Genomic DNA, 24,004 nt, shown 5'->3' with positions numbered 1-24,004 from the left:
CATTCAAGAAAACCCCTCAGTCTAACTGGTGATTGATTCTGGAGGACATGAAGCAAATGTTAGATCTGTTAACTTGCTCCTCCATTTTTGACTAACTCCTGATGAGTCTGGTTTTTAGCCATGTGGGCAAGTCACAGGGCTCATAAAGGATCTATGGGATGATGATAGTTAAGGGTTAAGATAGTTAAAATTTGTCTTTCTGTTTTGATTTGGAGTGACTACATTAAAGGGGCAAAAGGAGCCGAAACCGGTTTGGCTCAGTGGATAGAGCGTCGGCCTGCGGACTGAAGGGTCCCAGGTTCGATTCCGGTCAAGGGCATGTACCTGGGTTGCGGGCACATCCCCAGTAGGGGATGTGCAGGAGGCAGCTGATCGATGTTTCTCTCTCATCGATGTTTCTAACTCTCTATCTCTCTCCCTTCCTCTCTGTAAAAAATCAATAAAATATATTAAAAAAAAAATAAAAATAAAAATAAAGGGGCAAAAGGAGGAGACTACAGGTAAACATGATAGTATTCTGATACTTGTGTCAATTATAGTTTTCCTTGAACCTCATACATTTACTCTCTCCTAAAAAAAGAAGATATTAATATTTTTCACATGTCCACTGTGTGTCAGACTACATAATAGAGGTATTATATGTCATCTCATTTTATTTTTACATTCATTCTGTGAGATTTGGATGTTTATATTATGCCCATTTTATAGATGAAGAAACTAAATCTCATAGAATTTAAGTAACTTACATAGTATTGTCAGTTAATTATAGGTAGATTTATGATTTGAATCTGGTTCTGACTCTAAATTTAATTGTTTCCATTAGTGGAATTAATAAATTGGGAATATAAACATAGGTTAGAGCTCACCCATTGCTTCAGATGTTTTTGAAGATAAATGTTATTTATTTAATATAATGACATATTTTTATAAACACGTTTAGTCATTCAGCAATATTTCTGTGTCTAAGCTATACTACCCACATTGAAACTTATGTAGCTTTAATGCTAATACCAGTGACAACATGCATTTTTGTGATATCTTATTTTAAATCTTTATTATTGAAAGTATTACATATTCCCCCCTTCCCCGTCATTGACCCCTTATAGCCTGCTCCTGCCCTCCATCCCAGGCCTTCACCATCCTATTGACTGTGACCATGGATTATGAATTCATGCATACAAGTTCTAAAATTATGTTGCAAAATAACCATGCATTACTTTTTCAGCTAGACTGACATAGACACAGTAAGAGAATAACAAGTATAAAAGTTAGAAAAGTCAGAGTATGTAGCCACATTTTGAGAATGAATACTGAAGGCTTTGAAAAAATGTCCATCAGAGCCCCACTCTCCTGGGTAGGAGTCATGTTAAGAACAAAATCCTTGCTGGTTACTGCATTGTAATGTACCCTGTACTACCACCTTTATTATCACATTTCTATAAATGAGTATTTCTAAGGTAAGGCTGGCAGAAGCAGTCAGCAAATGTGAGTCAACATTAACCTGGGTTCTGGCCAGGCAGACGTGCGTTCAAATCCAATTGCATCATGTGCTGTTTAAGCAAGTAATTTAATCTCCTGAGTCTCATTTTCATTACGTGTCTAATGGACATCATAATTCTCATGCTGGCTTGTTGAGAAATACAAGAGAGGATGTATATTAAATATCAAGAGAAGCATCACATAAAACTCATTAAATGGTACTTATACATATTATATGTAGGACAAAATCTGTCCTTGGGATGAATGAGTGCAGTGTTTGGGGTAGCCAGGATGACAGTCTGTGGCTGTCAAGAGTGGGAGGAGTAATCGAGATAGAGATGCTTTTCCCATTTTAACTGATGCACCCTGGCCCCTCACATACCCTTTTGATGCTGATGCCTTCCACACACTCCTAATACATTCACAGCTTTGGCATTCAGTGTGGATTGTTATTTTTATATGTGTGCACTACCTTCAAAGTAATAAAATTATACAGTGATCAAATCACTCATTACTCTGTGGACCCTGATATCATATATTTCCTGAAGACAGGAGTTTCTCTTGCCCACTCTGAATGTTCCATGAAACTATCATGAATGCACACAATCATTCACATATTTAATAGCCATTTATTGACGCCCTTCTATGTGATAGGCATTATACTAGGTGGTGGAGGTACAGCAGGGAACAAAATAGACATTTTCTGTTGTCCTGGGACTTGTGTTCTGAATGGGGAGCCAGATCCTAAAGAACTCACTATATAATCATAGAATTTTAATGGCAGCAGATGCTATGGAGGAGTACAAGGTGCTAAAAGTGTACAACAGGCAGTTGCATCTGACACATGGAATCAGGGAAGGAGTCTTTAGGTAATATTTTATGAAGTACACTGCGTGTCAGAAATCGTGTCAATCTCATGATGAAATTACATCGATTCACCCTGGAATCCGTAGGACTCAGCAGGGTGAAGAGGAATTAACTAGGGAGAAGGTGGCTGGGGGGCATCCCAAGCAGGGCAGGGAGCGTGTCAGTCATTCATCTTGCTCCATTTTTAAAAGATAATACAGTAAGCCTCTCATATCGTCCCCACTCCTGACCAGTACCCTATTTCTGAGAAGGCAGTCAACACATATATTGTCAAACTTCCTATATAGAATATGATATCTTGCCCTTTTAACCTCACAGCAGTATTGAGATATTATCATGGAGTTGCAGATGAATAGGCTGATTATGTCTTGGTTTGCTCCAAATAATTACATTTTATGCCTATTGTCCTAAAGCAAAATTACTAGTAGTGTCCCTGCCTCCTTTCATGCTTGAGGGTGTCCTAGTTTTTGTGATAAATTCTGTGGTCATAGACAAATGGAGCTCAGATCAATCAAGAATCTGTCTTGGGTCATATAGCTAATAAGTAGAGAGTTGGGAAGACCTCACCAATACTCTTTGAACTACAGCCCATGTTCTCTCTATTATATTGCAAACACAATTAGTTACATCCACCTTATATTGCTCTCTAGTTTGTTCTTTCAATTAATACAAAACCGACAAAAACTGGCTTTCTGACATCTGCCTTCAGTTATTCTGCTAAGTCATGTATTTCTATAGAGTAGAAGTGAAAAGAAATGATGAATTAAAGTAAAATATAAAATATATAAAGTTGAGCAGTAGATATTTTTGATATGCATGTCTTCACACTTACTAGTATATTTAGCCTATTCTTTATGTTATCCAAGCATGATGAAATTAATTTAAAATACAATTGCTTCTGAAAGTCAAGATGAGACTCTAATGACAAAATATTGGTTAGTGATCTTTTCTATGACAATATACCCTGTATGTAGAGGAGGTTCATGACTTACCATGGTGGGCAGAGCCTGAATATAAAGAGAGTAAAGCTTTTAAAATAATCAATTAAACCCTTTTATGCTTAAGCCATTTTAATAATACCTTTTGAACACAGTTTTTATATTTGCATTAATACAGATAAAATACTTATTTGTAGAATATGATGAGGGCTTTTTAAGAGCACTCTTTAAATGTAAATATATCTGAAACACAAAATAGGATGTTGTTGCCTCCCCTTTTAAGTAAAGTGCATATAAATCATATTATACCAACAGTTACATTGGAAATAAATATTACTTTCTCATGTTATATTACAAAATTATGATATAAACTAAAGATGTTAATATCACTCTGTCTACTTACAAATAAGATTTTATGCACTGTATGCTGGGTCAGAATTTGTTTTTCTTAGAAATGATTCACTATGGAATTTCTGAGTATTAGGATTAAATATTATGCTTCATCCCCCCGCTGTTGCCCCCACCCTTTATTAGTACCTCTTTGGACATATTTTGAAATATTTTAGTCAATTCTTCATCCTCTTACTTAATCCACATTTCTGTGCTGTTGAATATGTTGTTCATGAACTGTTGGCACAAGTGGGTTTTTAGTTGGTAGACCTGAGTGCAGGCAAGGGGCTAGAATCGGAGTTGCAATTTTATGTAGGGTGGTGAGGGATGCTCTACAGTTAGAGTGATGTTTGAGCAGGAACCTGAGGAAGTGAAGGAACAATGAGCTTGGGAGAAAACATTCCAGGGAGTGGGGTTAACATTCTGTAAGAATGCACAAAAAGCATTGTGGCGAGAGTTGAGGAGAGGAGGATAGTAGGGACCAGATCACATTGGGCTCTTGGCTATTGTAAGGATTTTGGCTTATCCTCTAGGTGACAAGGGAATCTATTGGAGGGTATCGCGTAAAGAAGTGACATGGTCTGACTTGTGTTTTAAAGGCACAATCCGGCTACTGTGTGGAAAATAACTGTAGTAAGATGCAATAGATCAGCCTTCCAGAAAGCAAACTGTGAGATGGAAAATAGCATGTAGGAAATTTATCCTCATAGACGTGCTCTTACTAACAACACCTTTGGGAGATGGGAAGGAAGCAAGATTAGGCAGAGGGAGATGTGGCCTGCAATGCAGTCTCAACAAAAGCCTAACTGATCTCATGAGGAGCTCTGAAATTGGTGTCACCCTTTAGAGTTGTCACAAATTGGAATGAGAGTGCCAGGCCTTTACACGGATGCCTCAATAGCCATTGGATGCAGGCTGCCCCTAAGAACGGGGAGTGACTATGGGTAAGGAGCTTTATTCAGCTGAGAGCTAGTCTTGGAGAGGACTGACAGCTGAGTATGGTCACAACACTTCCAGTATCTGGGGAATAAATAGTCCCTAGATTGAAGGGAGAGAGGATTTATCAGAGTATCCACTACAGGAGGCAAAATGGAAGCAGGGAAACTAGCTAGAAGAAAGTGATTCAGAAAGGAGACGATGGTAGGTTCTGCAACTAAGATGTTAGAAATAGAAGAAGTGATATGTTCATTTTCTGAATTTATTTTGTAAAGAGAGCCAGCAATATATACTGATATATTGATGTGGAATTACCAGGAACCAAGACAAAAACAATATAAGTCCATCAATTTTGGCCTATGTCATGAGAAATATGTACAATTATATGCTGAAGTGAGAAAAAATGTGTGTGTGTGTGGGAGGGGGGGCGGATGTGGAGAACAGTTTCAGGAGAAAGACAAATAATTCAATTTCAGATGTATTAAGTTTTCGATATCTATGAGATATCTAAGTGAAGATATTAGTTGGATATATGAATGTATTACCCAGGGAAGCCATCCAGGCTGGGTAATTAAATTTGGAATTCATTGGCTTATACATGCTATTTAAAACTATGGGGCTAGATGAGATTATCCAAAGAGTGACTCCTGGGGTATTTCAAAGCTTAAGGGTCAGATGGCACAAGGCAGAGAGAGAAGGGATGTTCTACCAGGCATAAGGCCTATTCATTTCTCCTGATATCTAATTATGTCAAACATTCTCACTTGGGTGCTAGATTATTTTTCAATATTTGGAAGCTTCGGGTTTACTTGAATTAAGGAGGCTTACTGGTGTTCTTTTAACAAGGATGATATATCCCAAGGAGAGAAGAATCTACAAGCAGTAATCACAGGAGTAGAAGCAATCCAGATGAGGCCAATACAGATGTCTGGTACAGATGAGGCCAAAGTTAGGCTGTGATGGAATATCATGCATTTTTGATGAGAGGTCAGAAATCACTTAAAATATCGTACACTCATTTCTGAGTCTGTGAGTTGGGATAGCCCTGATTGAGATCTCTGGACTCACCTATCACCCTGGAGACAGGCATCCAAACTCTTGACGATTCCCATCTTCCAAGGAAAAACACCATCCAGGGCCACGACAGGGTGAGTCTCAATGTTGGTCACTTGAAATAATAAACAGGAAACAGCAGCTGAGAGTGAGATGTCCCTGGGAATGGCCTGAGACATTTCCCCATGCAGCCTATATTCAGCATGTAACCTTGCACCCTCTCCTTCTTCACTCACCACCAGTGTACCTTGTGAAGGTGTCATGTTCATGAGACTCTCACCCACCTTGAGAATAGGGTCCAAGTCTTCTTTATCCTGATGTCTCCCAAAGCTTAGCATAGTGCCTGGCATGCAACAGGTGTTTATTAAGATAAATAAATGGGATTTCTAGTACCTTCATTTATCAAGCATAAGGCATGACGAACAGACAAATGGACACCCAGTTGCCTGGGCAGGTAGATCTATTTAATTCCATGTTTCTTGGCAAACTTTTGTGGGCTAATCTATTTTTCTCAAGTTTGTTTTGCATGTCAGGAAGAGAGACCATTTGTTCTGCATCATTTATTTAAAAAGCAATATCTTAAGAGCCTTTGGCTGGAAGGTACTGCAGCAATATCTGTTTAGTAAGAAGGGTGAAGGATGCCTTACTTCAGCCATCAATGATGCCAGATTTTAAAGATAATTTTAGATTATATATTTTTGTTGCAAATTTTGATAAACTATTTTTTTTTTTAAAAAAGATAACTCAACAGAGAAATTTGTGCTCCTTTGTTGAAGAGAGATCATTAAAAGTTTGTGTTTAGAAAATACTTCAGGGTCTGCCCAAGTATTTGGTGACCTTTCAATCAACAGGAAAAGTGGTTGTAATTGGAGGATAGACTCTCCTCACCTCCCTCCATCTGTATAAGTAATTTACTTGTTCTTCATCATTCTAGATCGGGGCCTGTTTTTGTTTTTGACCAGGCACCATCATTTTCTATTCAAATGAGGATGGTTTCTATAGAAATTGTCCTAAATACATCTGCTTTTTGAGGCTATATGTAGTTACTCACCAGATGGCTGATGCATGCTGTTATAATGCATGACTATATGTGTGTTTTTTAAAGTACAAATTATAACTTTTATCAATATAATAGTCTCTAATGGGTTATTAATTAACTGGAGGCCCAGTGCATGAATTCGTGGAATAATGGGGTCTCTCAGCCTGACCTGAGGGATCGGGCCGAAACTCGCTCTCCAACATCCCTCGAGGGGTTGTGGGTTCCGAGAGTGCACAGGTCAGGCTGAGGGACCACACTGGTGCATCATCAGGGCTGGGGAGGGATGCGGGAGGTTGGCCAGCCGGAGGGAACTGCGGGAGGGCTCTGGGGCATGTCCAGCTCGTTTCACTCAGTCCCGATCGTTTAGACCCCAGCAGCAAGTGCCTGTGCCTTGAGCCAGCCCTGGGCGGCTGGGCAGCCACCATCCGAGGCTTGCCATCTTGTGGCTGTGGGTGCCGCCATCTTTGAGGGCAGGGCAGTCAATTAGCACATTCCCTCCTTATTGGCTGTGGGTGCCACCATCTTTGTGATGGTGTAAGGGTCAATTAGCATATTCCCTCTTTATTAGATATATAATAGATAATATGTATAATAGAATATATGTATATATATTCTTCATTTCTATTCCCCATTGAGTAAGTTAAAACATCTTAATTCAAGATTTTTGATGATCAAGACTTAATCTGCTAGTTTTATTTTCCTTTATTCTCATTTATGTTACTTACCAAACTGAATAGCAACAGCACTAACAGGAGTGACTCATATTAAGCATTTGCTGGCACAGAGATAAGGCTTTACATGCTGCATTTTACCGTTATCCTCACAAGAGTCCTGTGAAAGTTTTATCCAAACTTCACAGGTGAGAGGACAGAGACTTCTGGAGGTTTAGCAGCTTCCCTGGTCCCACAGCCAGTACACAACTGACTCCAGGGTCCTGTCCTCTTAGACTACACCTGCTGCTCCCTGCAGTTCTGATCCATGCCTTCATGCAGGCTTTCTTCTCGGCGTGAAATTAGTGCTATTCTTTCCCATCTTTATAGCTCCCTATTCCCCCATGTTTCTAAGAGCAGCCCAAGTGCTGCTTTCTCCTTGAATTCCTCTGGATGGCTGTGCTTGCACCATGCTGAAAAATTCCTCCAAGTCTTTACTACTCCACGTGTCACAGGCCAGCAGCAGGGCATCAAATGGAAATGCAGAACCCGAGGCCCTACTCCAGTTGTCCTCAATGAGAAACTGCATTTTTGTAAGATCTTTGGGCAGTTTATGTGCAAAGTTTAAAAACTGCAGTATGGGACTTTACTTCTTTCTTCCTTCCTTCCTTCCTTCCTTCCTTCCTTCCTTCCTTCCTTCCTTCCTTCCTTTCTCTCTCTCTCTCTCTCTCTCTCTCTTTCTTCCTCCCCCTCCTCCTCCTCCTCCTCCTTCTCTTCTTCCTTCTTCTTCTCCTTCTCCTCCTCCTTTTCTTTATACTTCTGTTATTTGTATACCTGTTGTATATTATCAATTGAGCTGTAAGGTCTTTGAGGGCAGGAGGATATTATATTCTTTTTTGAAGATATAAAATATACTCATAAATATACATTACATAGAAAAGGCACATTATTTGTTTGGTGATATAAAAGAAGTTATATTTAAAAGTTCACATCATTTTTTAGGTCAAAAAGTCCTGTGTTATTTGGAATATTTTTTCCAGTGTGCTAACAGAGTCACTTTGACAATTAATTTACTTTTTATATTTCCACAAATTCAGGCTTTTGATCGAAAATGTTAAGAGGCATAATCTAGATCCTTAAAAAAAAAGCTTTCATTCTTTCCCATATCCTTTAGTCTATAACCAGCGCTTGGGATACAAGATCTTTCATTGCCAGGGTAAAAATATAGATATTACAGATTTGGAGTAAAATCAATACTTAGAAAATAGAAATACTGAAAGCTGAGGACTTCAATCAATTTCACGTGTGAAGTTTTGAAGTTTGTCTTCATTCAGGCCACTCACAGTCTCCTAAGAACATTGGAGTGGAATTTTGTTTTGACAGATGTTTGATTCCAAGCTTTATTTTATAGCTAATTTGTTGAAGATCAAAACCTCAGTCACTGCACATGCTCCTATATCGTCCTTGCTACTTATATGCCAAGGACTGATAATTCAAGCTATTGATTTTTTTGAAATGATCACTGTATGTTTTCTAGTTTTTTATTTAGACACAGTGTTTGCATATATTTGTACCTTTAAGTGTTCTCAGGAAGTGTGACCAACTGATCACTGAGACTGGCAGATGCTCAGCCCTTCAATCAGCTTCTTGTTGCTGTACAATCTGGCGTCTCTTCTTTTTGCAGAATATGTAATTGGAATACATGCGGGAAAAGAGGGCAAACACATATCGGTGGCTTTTTTGTCTTCTGCTGGCTCCATTTCAGCAGTCAGTATGACCTCTCAGAAAGTTACAAACCTAAAAATTGTCTACACATAAATCTCCCCTTTGGAGCTGACAAAATTCTCCAATTCAGAGAGGATACCTCTTTTCAGATTTATTTTTTTTTCCTGTGTGAGTGTGTGTGTGTTGCTTCAGTGAGAGGCTCCCTTCCCACCTCATCATTGGTTTGCTCACTCCCTTATGTGATGAGTCAATGCTTCCAGAATAGGGGCTTCCGAGTGACTGCGGGAACTATTACTTCCAAATGAGCTCGTGCATCTTAACAGGGAGCGTTCAGACCACACCCCAGGTAAAAGGAAGTCTTTCCTTAATGCTTTCAAGAACTTTTAAAGGCTGTGTACTATGGTATTTGCTGCAAAAGGGCTTGAGGGAGAGCTGCCTGGGTGTAGATAAATTTGACTGTGTATCAAAGAGAAATGTTATCTGCAGTTACTGTAAAGGCAGACTGCTTACTGGGGAACCAAAGAAAATGCTCAGGACGGCCCTTGGCGTAGTGTCATTGCTAAGACACCCTGTAATGTCTGTTTTCAGCAGGAGGCTAGTGGCCATCTGTGAGTGTGGGTGTCAACACTGGAAGAAGAGAACTTTTAGGGAAGTAAAAGAAACGGAGGCATTGTAGCCTGAAACTGAGCAAAGGAGCAGTTAGCTGTCATGTCCTGGGGGGAAAACAATTTCTTAAATTCTTTGGCTGTCTGGTGAGAAGGTGACAGGCTCAGAAGTTTTGAGTGCTTGAAACCATTTAGAAAAAGATTTTAATCCTCCCAGCTCTAATTTCTATTATTAAAATAGTTTCCCAAGGATAGGAATGAAGACGTGATTTTAAACAGCACTGACAACTGAAAGTGTTAACTGGCATTTAACAAATGCAATGGTATTAACATGCATCTGTTTCTGCTTTGTGTGGAAAATGATTTTTCATCACCATAGCGATTCATTTCTGAGCTCCAATGGAACTTGGCCACAGTATGTGGTAAATAGCAATTTTTTTTTTTTATTTCCTGAAGAAGGGATTTAGCAGTCTACCAGCTAGGCTAACACGTGACTCTTCATCTAAATGTAGCTGCTGTAATGTCAAATCCGTTTCCAAATGGATTCTGTACAAAAAATTTTGTACATCCTTGGTGAGATAAGAGGATGCTAGGTAAAGGCAGAGAACAGAGCCCCATGCTAACACTGTACTCCCAACTTAAAAGCCAATACCAAACCATCGCCCTTTTTGTGGTTGCTCTTCTGAGGAATGTGTATGGATAGGAATTTTCCCCTGATCTTGTTCTCTAACAGTAACCTAGGAAGATAAATGAGTCTTTAGTCCTATTAGATTTTCTGTTTTAATGTTATTCTTGAATGACATGTATTGGTTCAACTAAAATTTAAAAAAGTATTCTTCTACAACTGGTACAGAAATTTTATGTAGGATAGGGATACTTTTATAAGAAAATATAACAAATGAAGTATAAGAAAAGAATTTTGCTTCTTTTCAGTTGCTTTCATTGTCAACATGGGATTATGTCCAGACATTCCTTTGATGGTGTTGTTATAAAAGCACACTTTATTCATTGAAGCATCATTTTCCGTTTTCTTTCCTTTTTTAAAGAATTTCTTTTCTTCTTTTTAAAAAAATCTTTATTGTTGAAAGTATTACATAGGTCCTCCTTTCCCCCTCATTAACGTCTTTCAGGCCCCTGCCATTCTCCCCACTCCCCAGGCCCTTACCACCTCACGCTCTGTGTCCACAGATTATGCGTACATGCCTACAAGTTTATTGGTTGAATTCTTCCCACTTACCCTCCCCTGCCTTCCCTCTAAGGTTCAACAGTCTGTTCAGAAGCATCAGTTTTCATTCACACTAGTGGAGATCTGTGTATTTTATAGAGATTTAAGGAGTATTGAATTATACAACTTGTGCAAGGTTTTTGGAGACGTAAATTTTCATTATTTATATGCTTTAGAAGGCAAAAGCACTTGCTTTTACTAATGGTTATATGTATTTCATAACATATGAAATGCTTATACTGAGTGGGGTGCTTATACTGAAGACTGTACTACATTAGTACTTAAGTTTCATTTGGATGGAACCAAAAATACACCTATCGTCACCATACAGGGGCCTGAGGGAGGCCTACAGAACCTGGGGACAAAATCACATTGTCACCTCTTCTTTGACTTCTAAATGACAGTCTCCGATGAACTGTCTGAACAACCTAAGTGATTTCTTTGCTAAAGCCACTCTCCATCCATCATGGTATTGATGAAATTAAATGTGTCAAGAAACCTTTCTAGAAAATCCATGTAGAACGTGTGTTGCATTATGTATTGCTGATAAGACTAGTGGGCTTCCCAAATCTCACAAAAGATCTAGTGTTTCTTCCTACAAAGGAAAGCACTGATTTTTCTATTTTCTGATGATAAGCTGCAAACTGGGAGTTGTAACCTGATTGCAATCATGGAATAATGATAAATATCATTCAAGGCTAAAAATAATATTAAAAAAATAAAAGTTGACTCTGGGGGTTTTATCTGTGTATGTTATACTCCCTAAGGATTATGAATTGTTTTTATAAGGCATAGATGTTTTAGTTTTTTAATTACCAGGAAGGTATACCCTATAAGTGGTCCAGACTTAGTTTGTTAAGCCTGTAACTTCAGCAAAATTTCCTACAAGGAGATCCAGTCCTATTTGTTTGATCTCATGTCCACAAAGGAAATATTCAGTTAATAATCTAGGGTCCAAGATAGCCTGTTCCAGGTACCCTCTAGTCCAGTGGTTCTCAACCTTCCTAATGCCGCGACCCTTTAATACAGTTCCTCATGTTGTGGTGACCCCCAATTTCATTGTTACAAGTTGAACATAATTAAAGCATAGTGATTAATCACAAAAACAATATGTAATTATATATGGTCTTAGGCGACCCCTATGAAAGGGTCGTTCGACCCCCAAAGGGGTCGCGACCCACAGGTTGAGAACCGCTGCTCTAGTCTAACCTCAGTCTCACATTGAGCCACCATGCTATCTGTCTTTCTCTTCAGCCCAGTCTTTCTGTTACCCAGCATGTCTTTTGTTTTCAGAAGGATGACCTTGTTGACATTCTTGTGTCACAATTCCTTAACCTTCACAATCTCAGTGTCCTTCCTGCTTTTTCATCTCAGATACTCAATCTCAAGGCCAAAGCCTGGACCTCATAATCACCTAGAATTATTATACTTCTAAATCTTAAACTCTCACAACCATGCTATGACCCTAAGCCTTCTAGTGCCTTGAATCTGTTCCTCTTCTTTACCCATTTAGACTAACTCTGTCCATGGTGGATCATTTGCTCTACTCTCGTTAGTACTCTCAATTTCCCTGTACTCACAACAACCTTCTGCTAAAACCACATCCAAATGTCAATTCTCTAAATGCTACAACTCATTTTCTCTGTTCCTTTGATAGGCAGTTGAGCATCCCCGGAGAGAATATAAAAAAGCTAAGCAAATTGCTTTACTACATCTCATAGATTTATATTTGGGCTGGGCCCTCAGTATAATCTATCAATCCTTCTGTTTATTTATGGCTAGTCCTCTTTTCTATTGCTGTCAATGATATTCCAGGCTTTTCTAGTTTCTTTAAAATCCCATGTTGCCCTAGCCAGTTTGGCTCAGTGGATAGAGTGTGGGCCTGTGGACTGAAGGGTCCTTGGATCAATGCCTGTCAAGGGCATGTACCTCAGTTGCAGGCTTGATCCCTGGCTCTGGTTGGGGGCCCATGCAGGAGGCAACCAATCGATGTGTCTCTCTCACATTGATGTTTCTCTCTCTCACTGTCTCTCCTCCTCCCTTCCACTCTCTCTAAAAATCAATGGAAAAATATCCTCGAGTGAAGATTAACAAAAATAAATTAAATAAATAAATAAATAAATAAATAAAATAAAATCCCATCTTGCCTTTACCAGTTCTTCCTTTGCTGCTTGGTCACTTAATGGTAGCGTCTGAAAGGTTCAACCTTGGATCTCTTTTTTTCCTGTTTGTGATAATTTCATCTAGTCTCATGGTTTTAAATACTATGTATAGGTTAACAACCCTAGTAATTTAATCTTCAGCACAAACTTTCCTCTAAACTTGACTCCCTATACACATTCTACTTGGATGTATATTTCAAATTTGATCTGTATTCTCAAACAAGCTTTACCTATTGTTTTCCCCACCTAGTGAATAATAACTCATGTTTTAAGAAATTACTGACATCAAAAATGTTGGCCTGGTCTTGACTCTTGTCTATCTCTTATATCCTACATCTAACTTTTCAGCAATTTATAAGATTTTCCTTTAAAATATAACCAGAAACTTACACTTCTGATAACTATTACTGCAGCGACCTGAGTGCAAGCTACCATTTTCTCTCCCATGGGTGACTGCAATAGCCTTATAGTTAGTCTTCATAGCTTATAACTATTGAAAATACTATATATTTTACAGATTTTTTTTTTTTTACTCTTCTGTTCACTAGAATGTAAATTTTATTAGGGTAGAGATTTTTGTTCACTGTGATATTACCAATCCTACAGTAGTACCTCACAGTGAATAGGCATTTGATAAGACACTGTTCAATAAATGAAAGTAAGTATAAGTAAGTAAAATGTTCAAGTGAGGATTGTTTTTAGTAGGAACATAGTATCAGGACTGATGGCCACATAAAATGACAAAGATGTAGGTGAGTGAATAGATGTGTGTTGGGGACCTTGGAAAATCTCCTCTGATTGCTTTCATTATCTTAATGGAATGAGAAACAAAGTCTTCAGCTCAGAGTAAGACTATGGGAGATGTTGGGGTTTGAAGAAAGAAAAAAAGATGTGAATTTTCTAGGCAAGTGGAAGAGTGAATGGGCTGTGGAACCATAGTATGATTATAGAGCAGCACCGAAGGGCCTGCTTGAGGCTCAGAGTCAGAAATTTGAAGTGAAACCAGTAAGCACAGTCATGTGATTTTCCATAACCACATTCACCTCTGTGGTCCATGGGAGAATAGGTATGGGGTCAGATTTAGTGAGGACTGTGATTTACCCACACAGAGATGACAGTGTGAGAGAGGTAAGACATGTAAGGGGTATGCAGGGGAGTAGTTGTGGTAAATGCAGTCATGTGATGAATGCATGCTGATTATAAAGAAGAAGTATGAGAAAACATAATGTTGGAAGAATCAGTAGCATTTCATTCTGTTGGGATCCCCGAAGTGTTGGAGTTGGAAAACTGGAGTGAGTGATACAGGAAAAAAAGGAGGGGTGGTCATAGAATGAGAAAAACAAAAATATGGAGGGACCGTTGCTTTTGGTCTAGTCTAGGAATGTGAGAGGTAAGGAGAGTAGAGGTCAAGGCAACACAATACTAGAAATATTATCCATGGAATCTACACTAATAAAAGAGAAACATGGTAATTAGCGTACGACTGCTACCCTTCCCATTGGCTAATCAGCATATCCTTATGCAAATTAACTGTCAGCCAAGATGGCGGCCGGCAGCCATGCACTGAAGTGAACAGGGAGGCTTGCCTGCTCCAGTGATGGCAGACTCCAACGTTCCCTGCACTTGCCGGCCTCTCAGCTGCAACTCTAAGCAACTATGTTGCAAATATAGAAGCTAAACAAAACCCCAGAAACCAGCTTTCAGCCAGCCTGACCGCAACATTGTATCGATGTTTTTAGCAGCGAGGCCTCAGACCTAAAGGTGGCCCAGAACAAAAAAGAAAAAAAAAGAAAAAAAGGAGCGGTTAGGAGCTTTTAGTCACCCGCCAGCCGGAAAACGGCCCTCAGCGCCTCAGCCAGCCTGGCCAGGCACCCCAGTGGGGAACCCCACCCTGATCCAGGACACCCTTCAGGGCAAACCAGCCGGCCCCCACCCGTGCACCAGGCCTCTATTCTATATAGTGAAAGGGTAATATGCCTCCTGGCACTGGGATCAGCGGAGCAGCGAGGCTCCCGGCACCAGGATCAGTGTGACAGGGGGCAGCGCTCAAACCCCCTGATTGCCCTGCGGCTCTGTGTGTGACTTGACTCTGGGTCCCGCGGCACGCCACAGACTCTGACAGGAGGGAGATTTTCATATACGTTTTACTAATTTTCTTTCATCTCTGACACTTCTATTATAGAGAAAGGGCAAATAACAATATTAAAATATTTCCTCTAATTAATTCCCTTTTAATGTGCACAAATATTGTGCACTGGGCCACTAGTCTATATATAAAAAGCCAGCCACTGTAAGTAATGCTGTAATGACCATAATGACTGGTCGCTATGATGCCCACTGTGGTCAGTGAACCGGCTGGATCAGGGGGTGGGGCTGGCTGGCCAACCTTGCAGCCCCTCCACCCTGATCAATGGTGGGCCACTGGCCAAACACACCTTCCCCTTCCCCTTGGCCGGCCCCACCCCTGATTGCACCCCCTAACCCAATAGGGGGCGGAGCCAGCCAGCCAACCTCCTGGAGCCCCTCCCCCAGCTGGCTCCATCCCCTATGAGCCCCTGCCACCCTGATCAGTCCACAGCCCCTCCCCTTGGCCAGCCCCGCCCCTGACCGCACTCCCCACCCCATTAGGGGGCGGGGCCGGCTGGCCAACCACCCATGGCCCCTCCCCCAGACCCCTGGCCCTCAGTCGGCCCCCCAACCCCAATCAGGGGCGAGGCCTGCTGGCCAATCACCTGTAGCTCCTTCTCCCAGCTGGCCCGGCCCTGATTGGACTCTGATGGGGACAGGCTTGCTGGCCAACCTCCCGCCATCTCCTCCTCTGGACAGGTCCAGCCCTAATCCGCCCTAATTGGGGCCGGGCCGGCCGGACCCCACCTGTGCACGAATTCTTGCACTGGGTCTCTAGTATAAAATAATGAAAAGCATAGTGTAAGAGGTAGTAGATTGAGCCAGGAACTTAATCTTTAAAGAAAAGAGTTTGATGTAGGTATGGACAGGTAACTATGACAAGGAGAAGTAGCAAGTGTTCTAGATAGATGACACAAGATTCAAAGCTGGAAATTTTTAGGTAAGAGTAAGGAAGAAGATTGGTCTGGAAGCATTAAAAAGGAGTAAGGAGCACACCTATTCTACTTCCATGTCAGTGTGAGAGGAAACAGCTACTACTGAGAGAGCTTCTTGGGAAGGAGAGTCCTTCAGAGGGAACCATGGTTTAGTGAGAGCTAGAATATTTAGGGAAGAAGTTAAGAGTCTGAAGGATTTTGTGATGGCTGACTGAATCCCAGACAGTGTACAGGGAAAGTATATAAAGAGTTGGAGCATGGTACAAGATGGGAACAAAACTAGGGTTGTGCATAGCATATAGAGATTGAGGGATGATGCAGAGGTCTGGATTTTCACAGAGACAGAAGGGATCAGAGTTAAAATCTATGTTGAGATAAGGTCCAACTTGCCCAAGGCATAGAAAGGTAGTACAGCTTGAATGGAATGGAAAGTAGGGATCTTGCCAAGGCATATCATTCATATATATATATTATTGATTTCAGAGAGGAAGGGAGAGGTAGAAACATTAATGATGAGAACCATTGATTGGTTGCCTCTTGCATGCCTCCTGCTGGGGATTAAGCCTGCAACCCGGACATGTGCCCTTGACTGGAATTGAACCCTGGACCCTTCAGTCCGCAGGCCAACACTCTATCCACTGAGCCAAACAAGCTAGGGCCATATCATATATTTTGTGACAGAGGCATGGAGGCAGCAAAGCAGCGGTGTCACTCTGACTCGATGGGGGTTGATTCTGTCACGTACATTGATTATATAAAAAATGATTTCCCCTCACCTTCCCACTTCCCCACTGCATCAGATGTATGAGCTTTTCTTTATCTTAATTCACTTTCTTTGGACTCCAAGGAGGCCATGTTCCTTTTTGTTTGTTTGTTTGTTTTTGTTTCTGTAACTTATTCTGCCTGCTCCCTCTAAGATCTTGCTCTGCTTTTATTTTCTACTGGTTCCTTCCTTCAGTCTATAGACATGTTCAAGTCTATCCCATTACAGATCAAAAGACACCTTTTTGACTCTGCTTCCCTGTCTAACTACTCTTAACCTTTCTCCTTACTTCTCATCCAAACTTTAAAAGAGAAATCGATCGTACCATCTTCTCTTTCTCCCTTTTCATTTAATCCTCAGTTGATTGCTGTTGGCTTTCTGTCCTTTCTCTAGTCTTGTGTCTTTCAAAACCAGAATTATCTATTTAAAAATCTCCTGTGAATATGTCATTTCCCAGTCTTTAAAGGTTCTCTGTTGACAATAAGTAGGACACAATGAAAGCTTGATCTACTCCCCTACTGCTGCTTTTTCCCTTGCTTTCTCTCTGCTGGTTGTCTCAGCCCAGGATCAATGAGGGGATAAGGACATATATGTAATACCTTAATCAATAAAGAAAAAAAATGAAAAAAAAACCGAATGAAAGATAAAATATATCCTTTAGCAGGCATTCACAGCCTGATAGCCAGAAAAGCATACTTCCACTTTTAAATCCACATTTAGCATTCTCATTATTGATAAATGTTAAGTTTCTTGCATGCTTAGTGATTATGAGTCAAATTGAACCTGCTAAACCAGGGTTAAAAGGATAAAAGTCCATTTTGAAACAGACCAGAAGCTGAGTTTGTGATCAACCCACTGAGGTAGAGATGCCCTATAATATTCTAGCACATCAACTTGCCACCTGTTGTTTTATTGTCATACCCTACAACAGGATCTTTCTGATACACGATGACTATTTTTACAGCTGTTTTTTTTGGCAACCATATGCATGATCACTGGACAATAAGAAATTTATTTTAAAAAATGAGATAAATATCCTGGTGTATAGAGAAAAAGTCAAGATAAACCTTTGACAAGACTGAAACTCTAATTTATTACATGTCTCATAGGTCTCTTCTGGTGATTCTGAAGCCAAACCTCTGATCTTCACATTTGTCCCCACTGTCAGAAGACTACCAACCCACTCTCAGTTGGCTGACACCTCTAAATTCCTTGTTAAAATTCCCGAGGAACCAAGTGATAAGAATCCAGAAACTGTAAATAGGGTAGGATTATTTTTACTCTTTTTTATATCCAGCAAATAACATTACATTATCCAAACTAATGTCTTAGAAGTTTGAATGAATGTTTATTTCCTCCGCTTAAAGTGAGATGACTAAGAAATCTAAGGTTGACTAAAAATATAATTATGTAACAGAAACTTAAATGTAGTCTAATCCCAGGTTCTCTCTAATACATTATTCTAACCCTTTTGAGTTGATATGTTATTACTTGCCTCCTGCCACCTCCCCTTCTCTCAAATGTATTTTAAATTATAAAAACAAAATTAAAAAGTTTATATTTATTTTGAAAGAAAATACAAGATAAAATAGTGAGGTGCTGCTAATGATTGGCAACATTATAAAAGTCTAATACCCAATGTTGGGACCAATGTGGGGATATTCACATGGCTCACATTTTGTTGCTAGTTATGTGAATATGTACAATTTTGGTGGAAAACCTTTATCCACTATCATAAAACTGTTCCTAGCCTTTCAATAACCTGACTCTTTGAAATGTATCCCCAAAAATAGGACAAAAAAAGAAAAATTTTATATAGAAAAATATTTAGTGAAAAATAAAAACAGCATAATACCAGAAAAGTTAAGAATATGATAATACCCCACCTTGACAAACTTATAATTATGGTGATTATATAAATCCATGGAAAATGTTAGCCTTATTATGTCACAAAACAGGTTATAAAATTGCATTTATACCCTGATTATACCTATCTAAAATGTGACCAAGACTGAAAATAAAATTAAGACAAAATGGACAAAAACCTGAAAATTACTTGTATTAGAAAACTAAATGATATGTGCGTAAAAAAAAATCTCCTTAGAATGTGTTTCAATATTGTCTTATTTTAAATAAAATGTGACTGGGGAACTTTGTGGTATTCTTGAGCCAACTGGAAGGGCATAAAATAATCTGATTTACTTTCTATGAAAACATCTTAGCTAGCAAGTAGTAATATATCTGGGATTCTGGGCATTTCAATGCTATCTTATTTCAAAGACCATTGGGGCCAAATTATTTTAGAAAAATTCTGAATACTGCATAAGGCACTTCTAGGAAGTTTCTAACAGTAGTCAACTACATATAATATATTCATGGGTTCCTTTGTTGTTAGGCACTATGATTATGTGAGACTGTAAATATATGAACCAATTTTGGTTGCAAATCTCCAAAGCTTCCTAGGATGATGATAATCACCTGATGTTTGCAATGATACACACATAACTACATTGTTAAATTGAGATTAAAGTTTTTTCTTTCTATTTTTTAAACAGTTCAGTATTATAATCGAACAGGATAAATAATTCCTCATTTTTCTATATTTCACAACTATTTACTGAGTGTGTTACATGCTTGGTGCTGTGTATTCTGAGTGAATCTAGTCAACTCATAACTTATTTGTTATTGGGAATGCAGGCAATGAAAAAACTGAAAAATATATAATAAAGTCTCAAGTAGTGATAAATGCTGTAAAAATGCTTCAGAGTAAAGGAATAGGGAATGATAGACTATGGGGGAATGGGCTATTTTAGATCATTAAAAATGTTTTCAAAAACTAGTTCAATTTTTTGCCAGTTTTTTAGTTATTCCATTACTTTTCATAATAAGAAATTTGTCATTGAATACTTCTATTTTTAATTTAAACTTCCTTCCAATTTGGGGGTGTGTGCTATTATAGAGCATTGTAATTAATATGTGAAGTGACGATTATCAGAGAAATCCTAATCAGAGGCAATTTGTATTTTATCTTGACTATACCAGCACCAGCTGAAAAGTGTGAAATGGGTGTGTAAAGTCAACTCCTTAACTTAGTTTTACCTAATCAATGATTTGACTTCTATGCTGTCTTTATACACACAGAACACATACACACATATTATCACACATTATATTGATGACCATAGTTGAAATTATTTTAGTTTAATTAGCATCTTCTTTAACTTCTATTTTGAAATAATTTTAAACTTAAATAAAAGATTAAAAGAAGAATATTAACCATAGTACGGTTATCAAAACAAAGGACATTAACATTGGGTGTTTTAAATACAATCTTAGCATACACAACTACTATCATTTTAGAACAAAGTGTTTTGATAGTATGGTAAAGCTGTCTTACATTTGGTCTTATGAGCCATCTATATATTCATAGAAAATTGGGTGGGAAAAGATATAGAATTACAAATCCAAAATAAAATAACAATAAAAAATACTTTGTACTGAAAATATCTTTTTTGGGTGTCGTATTCACAAGTTCTTCCCAATTAGCTGAGATTGTTTTGTCTGAATGTCTGTGAATTTTGTTCCAATTTAAATTTTCCTCTCAGATTTTTAGAGATATTTATATTATTTTAGAACATTTCAGTGGGATTTCCTTTCTCCCCCATTTATACAGACTATAGAGGTTTTGCTTGACCATTAGCTAAACCCTGTACCGGTCTCCCTTTGTTTCATGAATGTCTTCATGGAAAACATTACCCTCTTCATCTCTTTTTACAAAGTCATCTCATGATTTATTTGAAAGCAGGCTTGTTTGTTGATGTTGATTCTGAGGCCTTCGGTGTTTGAATTTGGACTAGGACAAATAGGTGGGCTAGTAAAAGTAAACTGCTAACTTCAACCTAATCTTTCTTCAGCCAACCTGATTTTTAAATATATTTTTAGAAATTCTTGCCTTTAAGCAGGCTATGCTTTTAAGTGTACATGCAAAAAAGTAGCATGTATCAAACTGATGTCAATGCTTTTATTTATTGCAGTCTAATTTCAGTGAGTACTTGACCTTGAAAGCTGGGAGCCAACAGCAGAGAGACGGAGGGGCATTGACTTATCCTTCAGAGGTCAGCGGAAAGATAGCACAAGTAAGGGAATTTAAAGTGAACGAACCCCAAGGAATGCAGCAAAGTGGCCTCTTCAAAGCTGAATATGTCTTTATTGTGGACTCTGAAGGGGAAGATGAAGCTACAAGCAGAAAAGTTGAACAAAGCCTCCCAGGGGGGATGGGCACCACAGCTACTCGGCCTACATCTCTAGCAATCTCCTCCAGTCTGGTCTCTGATGTGGTGCGTCCCAAAACAAGGGCAACAAACCTCCAGGCCCCATCACATCCTGAAATGCCTCATGGGCTGGCTTCTCAACAAAAGCATGGGCAGGTAGGTTTTTCTTCTTATAAGAAAAAAATATTGTTTATATACCCTTTGTTCTAGACTGTTCCCCGGTCAAGGCATAAAATGCTCTTAAAGAAAAAGATATTATAAAACCAAAATCTCATGATCAGAAATCATCAAGGTGTAAATATGGGCAGTAAATTTATAAGACATAAAAGATTATACAATCGTACTTTGAATTAGCTGAGGAGAAAATGTGAAACCTTTAGTTGGAGTGGTTTTCAGGAAACACTACCTCTTCCTTTTAAACAATTCTTGGGAAGGTTGATAATGGGAGTTTCTTAGGAGAGAGTGCTTGGTGAGCTGGGTACTTCAAGAGGCACATTGAGAACATGAGAATTATCCAATGAGAAGACATCAGTTGGATTTTAGATATAAACATGTTGCTTTCAAACTAGAAAAAGAGTAGTAAAGGGTACAGTATGAAATTAAAGTGTATAAGGAAAATAATTTTCCCCTGTATGCCATAAGGGAAATATCCTGGAAGCCACCAGGGTGGGACTGGCCTCAATAAAATGGGAAGAAGATCCCATCCCATAATTTAGCAGCAAGATCGAATGATTTCTTTAAGGTGGACAGAAAGCCTTTGGTACAGTAGAAGACTGATGTCTGTGATGGCAAGAAAAAATATCAAGGAAAGAAAGGGAGGGATTTTGAAGGGGAAAATAGGAAGATTTTGCCATTGACTGTCTATTTGTTGTAATAAAATTATTAAATGACTTTAACAAAGTGTAGGTAGAATGTCAGGAAAGCAGAGGCTGGCTTTGGAGTAAATAGTGAATGGAGAGTTGCCCTTGTCCGTGAGCGTGGGTGAGTACCAAGATGTCCTGCTTAGGATCTACCAGACCAGATATTTGCAAGCATCCCAAAGTAGTTGGGTGAACATTATTGATGAACTGGACTTTTGGATTTATGCAAAACCGTAGAGTAGGCATCTTATTTTTGGTGCCACCCTATCTTTATTTCTGTGCTTTCACTTGCTTCCTGATGCTGTATTTATATCTCCATCAAGCATCCAGTGTCCTTATGCTATCTTTTGGTGATAGAAGACTCTTTCTGGGATATCTCTACCCAGGATGACTGGACTAAAAAAAAATTATTTCTTCTTGAAGTTTATTCTCAGCTAGTTATTGGAAATATTCTGATCACACAATTAAACATATTCTCAGTAAGTGGTGATAGGCTTAAATATTTTTTTTTCTTAACTCAGGGAAGATAATGGAATAACCAAATAGAAGATGTGAGGGTTTCCATAGTCAGTAGAGGGTAGTTTGATGGGGCCCCTTTGAAAAAGAACATGCAGGTGTGATGATACCAGATATAAATAAAGAAAAATATTCTTAATGAACAATTTTTAGCAATTTTTAAAATTTACTCTTTTTTCCCAGTTGATATATTTCTTCCCAAATTGGTCATTTATTTTGTTTTCATGTAACTAAATATGTAGAGGTCAAAGTGGATACTAAACACACACTTTAGAAACTTTTTCCAGCATAGGTTACTTCAGAGGTCATAGTTCATGTTATCAGAGCTCCATCGGAAAGGCAAAGCTCAACCTTATTCATTAGCGGTAGCTGAAAATGATGGTTACCACTAATGGAGGAGCTCTGAATCCTGAAATGTTTGGGAATAACCATTGTTCCTGTTTCCACTTTCCTTAATAATTCATTTAAGTGGTGAATAGTAGATCATCATGAAATAAAAAAAGATGAATTAAAAATAAGAGGACTGTCACTCACAAATTTAAACTAAAGAAAAATGACCAGAGCATGAAAGAAGACACTCCAAAATAAATTTGATGCAGTCAGTAGTAGAAGTTTAATGTAAAAATTCTAAAGACTATCCTGTGATTGGATTACTTGATGCCAACAATAGCAATTTTTCAATCAGAAATGCAGTTAAGTGATTTTCTGTTCAAGCTGGTGAAAATGAATCCAAATATAGGATTGTCTATAAATTAGCACTATTAGTTAGTCATAAGTATTTATTAGGCTATTCCTAAAAAAATGTCTTTAGTTATTTGTTAGGAATTTAAGCTTTTCATAATCTAACCTAAATGTCATTTTCTACTCACATCTTGTACCTCTCTTCTTCAGTTCTCCCAAATTATCACCAATGTTCACACTTCATACCTTTTCATCCCTGAGCCCTTGATTTCTCTGTGTGTGATGCTTCTTTCTTCCCCAGACCCAAGGCCTTTATGGCCCAGGCTACTTGACACTGTAAGTGCAGCTCAAGTAGCACCTTTCCCTACACATTCCCTTTGAAGGTGGGTTAGTTTTGCTTTTTCATATTTGTTGGGTATTTTTTTTTTTATAGTTTTGTAGCCTCTTCAATGCTTATAATAATTGATTTTATCTTTCTTCCTCACTAGACTGAGAATAACTTGAAGTCAAAGTCTATCTCCTGTTTATTTCTGTATCCATAGCACAGAGTGTAGTGTCTTGAACATAGGTGAAATTCAATAAGGTGTATGAAAGAAAAATATTTGGAAGTTTACATCTTTGAAGTTTTTTTTCTCAGATATTGACTCCTTCATGAAGTCTGCTTTGGTTCTTTCAGTGAAAGCAAACTCTCCCTCAATTTAATTCTGATAACCTTTTCCCCTGAACATTTTTTATTATAATTATCCTATTACAGCATGTGTTATAACTATGTAGATTTGTGC

The 24,004-nt window shown here is 38.6% G+C and overlaps 1 protein-coding gene across 10 annotated transcripts in view; it reads left to right on the top strand.

Annotated features, from left to right (window-relative positions):
* Positions 1-24,004, top strand: part of MLIP (muscular LMNA interacting protein) — a 239,603-nt gene that overhangs the window by 96,459 nt on the left and 119,140 nt on the right. For 6 of the 10 annotated variants that reach the window (XM_070418384.1, XM_070418383.1, XM_070418386.1 and 3 more), the window contains exons 2-3: positions 18,004-18,159; positions 20,929-21,321. In XM_070418384.1, the coding sequence (XP_070274485.1) occupies positions 18,004-18,159; positions 20,929-21,321 (549 nt within the window). Of the gene's footprint in view, positions 1-9,317; positions 9,424-18,003; positions 18,160-20,928; positions 21,322-24,004 lie in introns of those variants that run through there. The other 4 variants (XM_070418380.1, XM_070418381.1, XM_070418385.1 and 1 more) reach the window with 2 other exon arrangements.

The sequence above is a fragment of the Myotis yumanensis genome, unplaced genomic scaffold, assembly GCF_028538775.1.
Source record: "Myotis yumanensis isolate MYYU_CA2020_CCGP unplaced genomic scaffold, mMyoYum1.0.hap1 SCAF_6, whole genome shotgun sequence".
NCBI classification, from domain to species: domain Eukaryota; kingdom Metazoa; phylum Chordata; class Mammalia; order Chiroptera; family Vespertilionidae; genus Myotis; species Myotis yumanensis.
The sequence above is the reverse complement of the archived record's forward strand: the minus strand, read 5'-3'. Positions and strand labels throughout refer to the sequence as shown.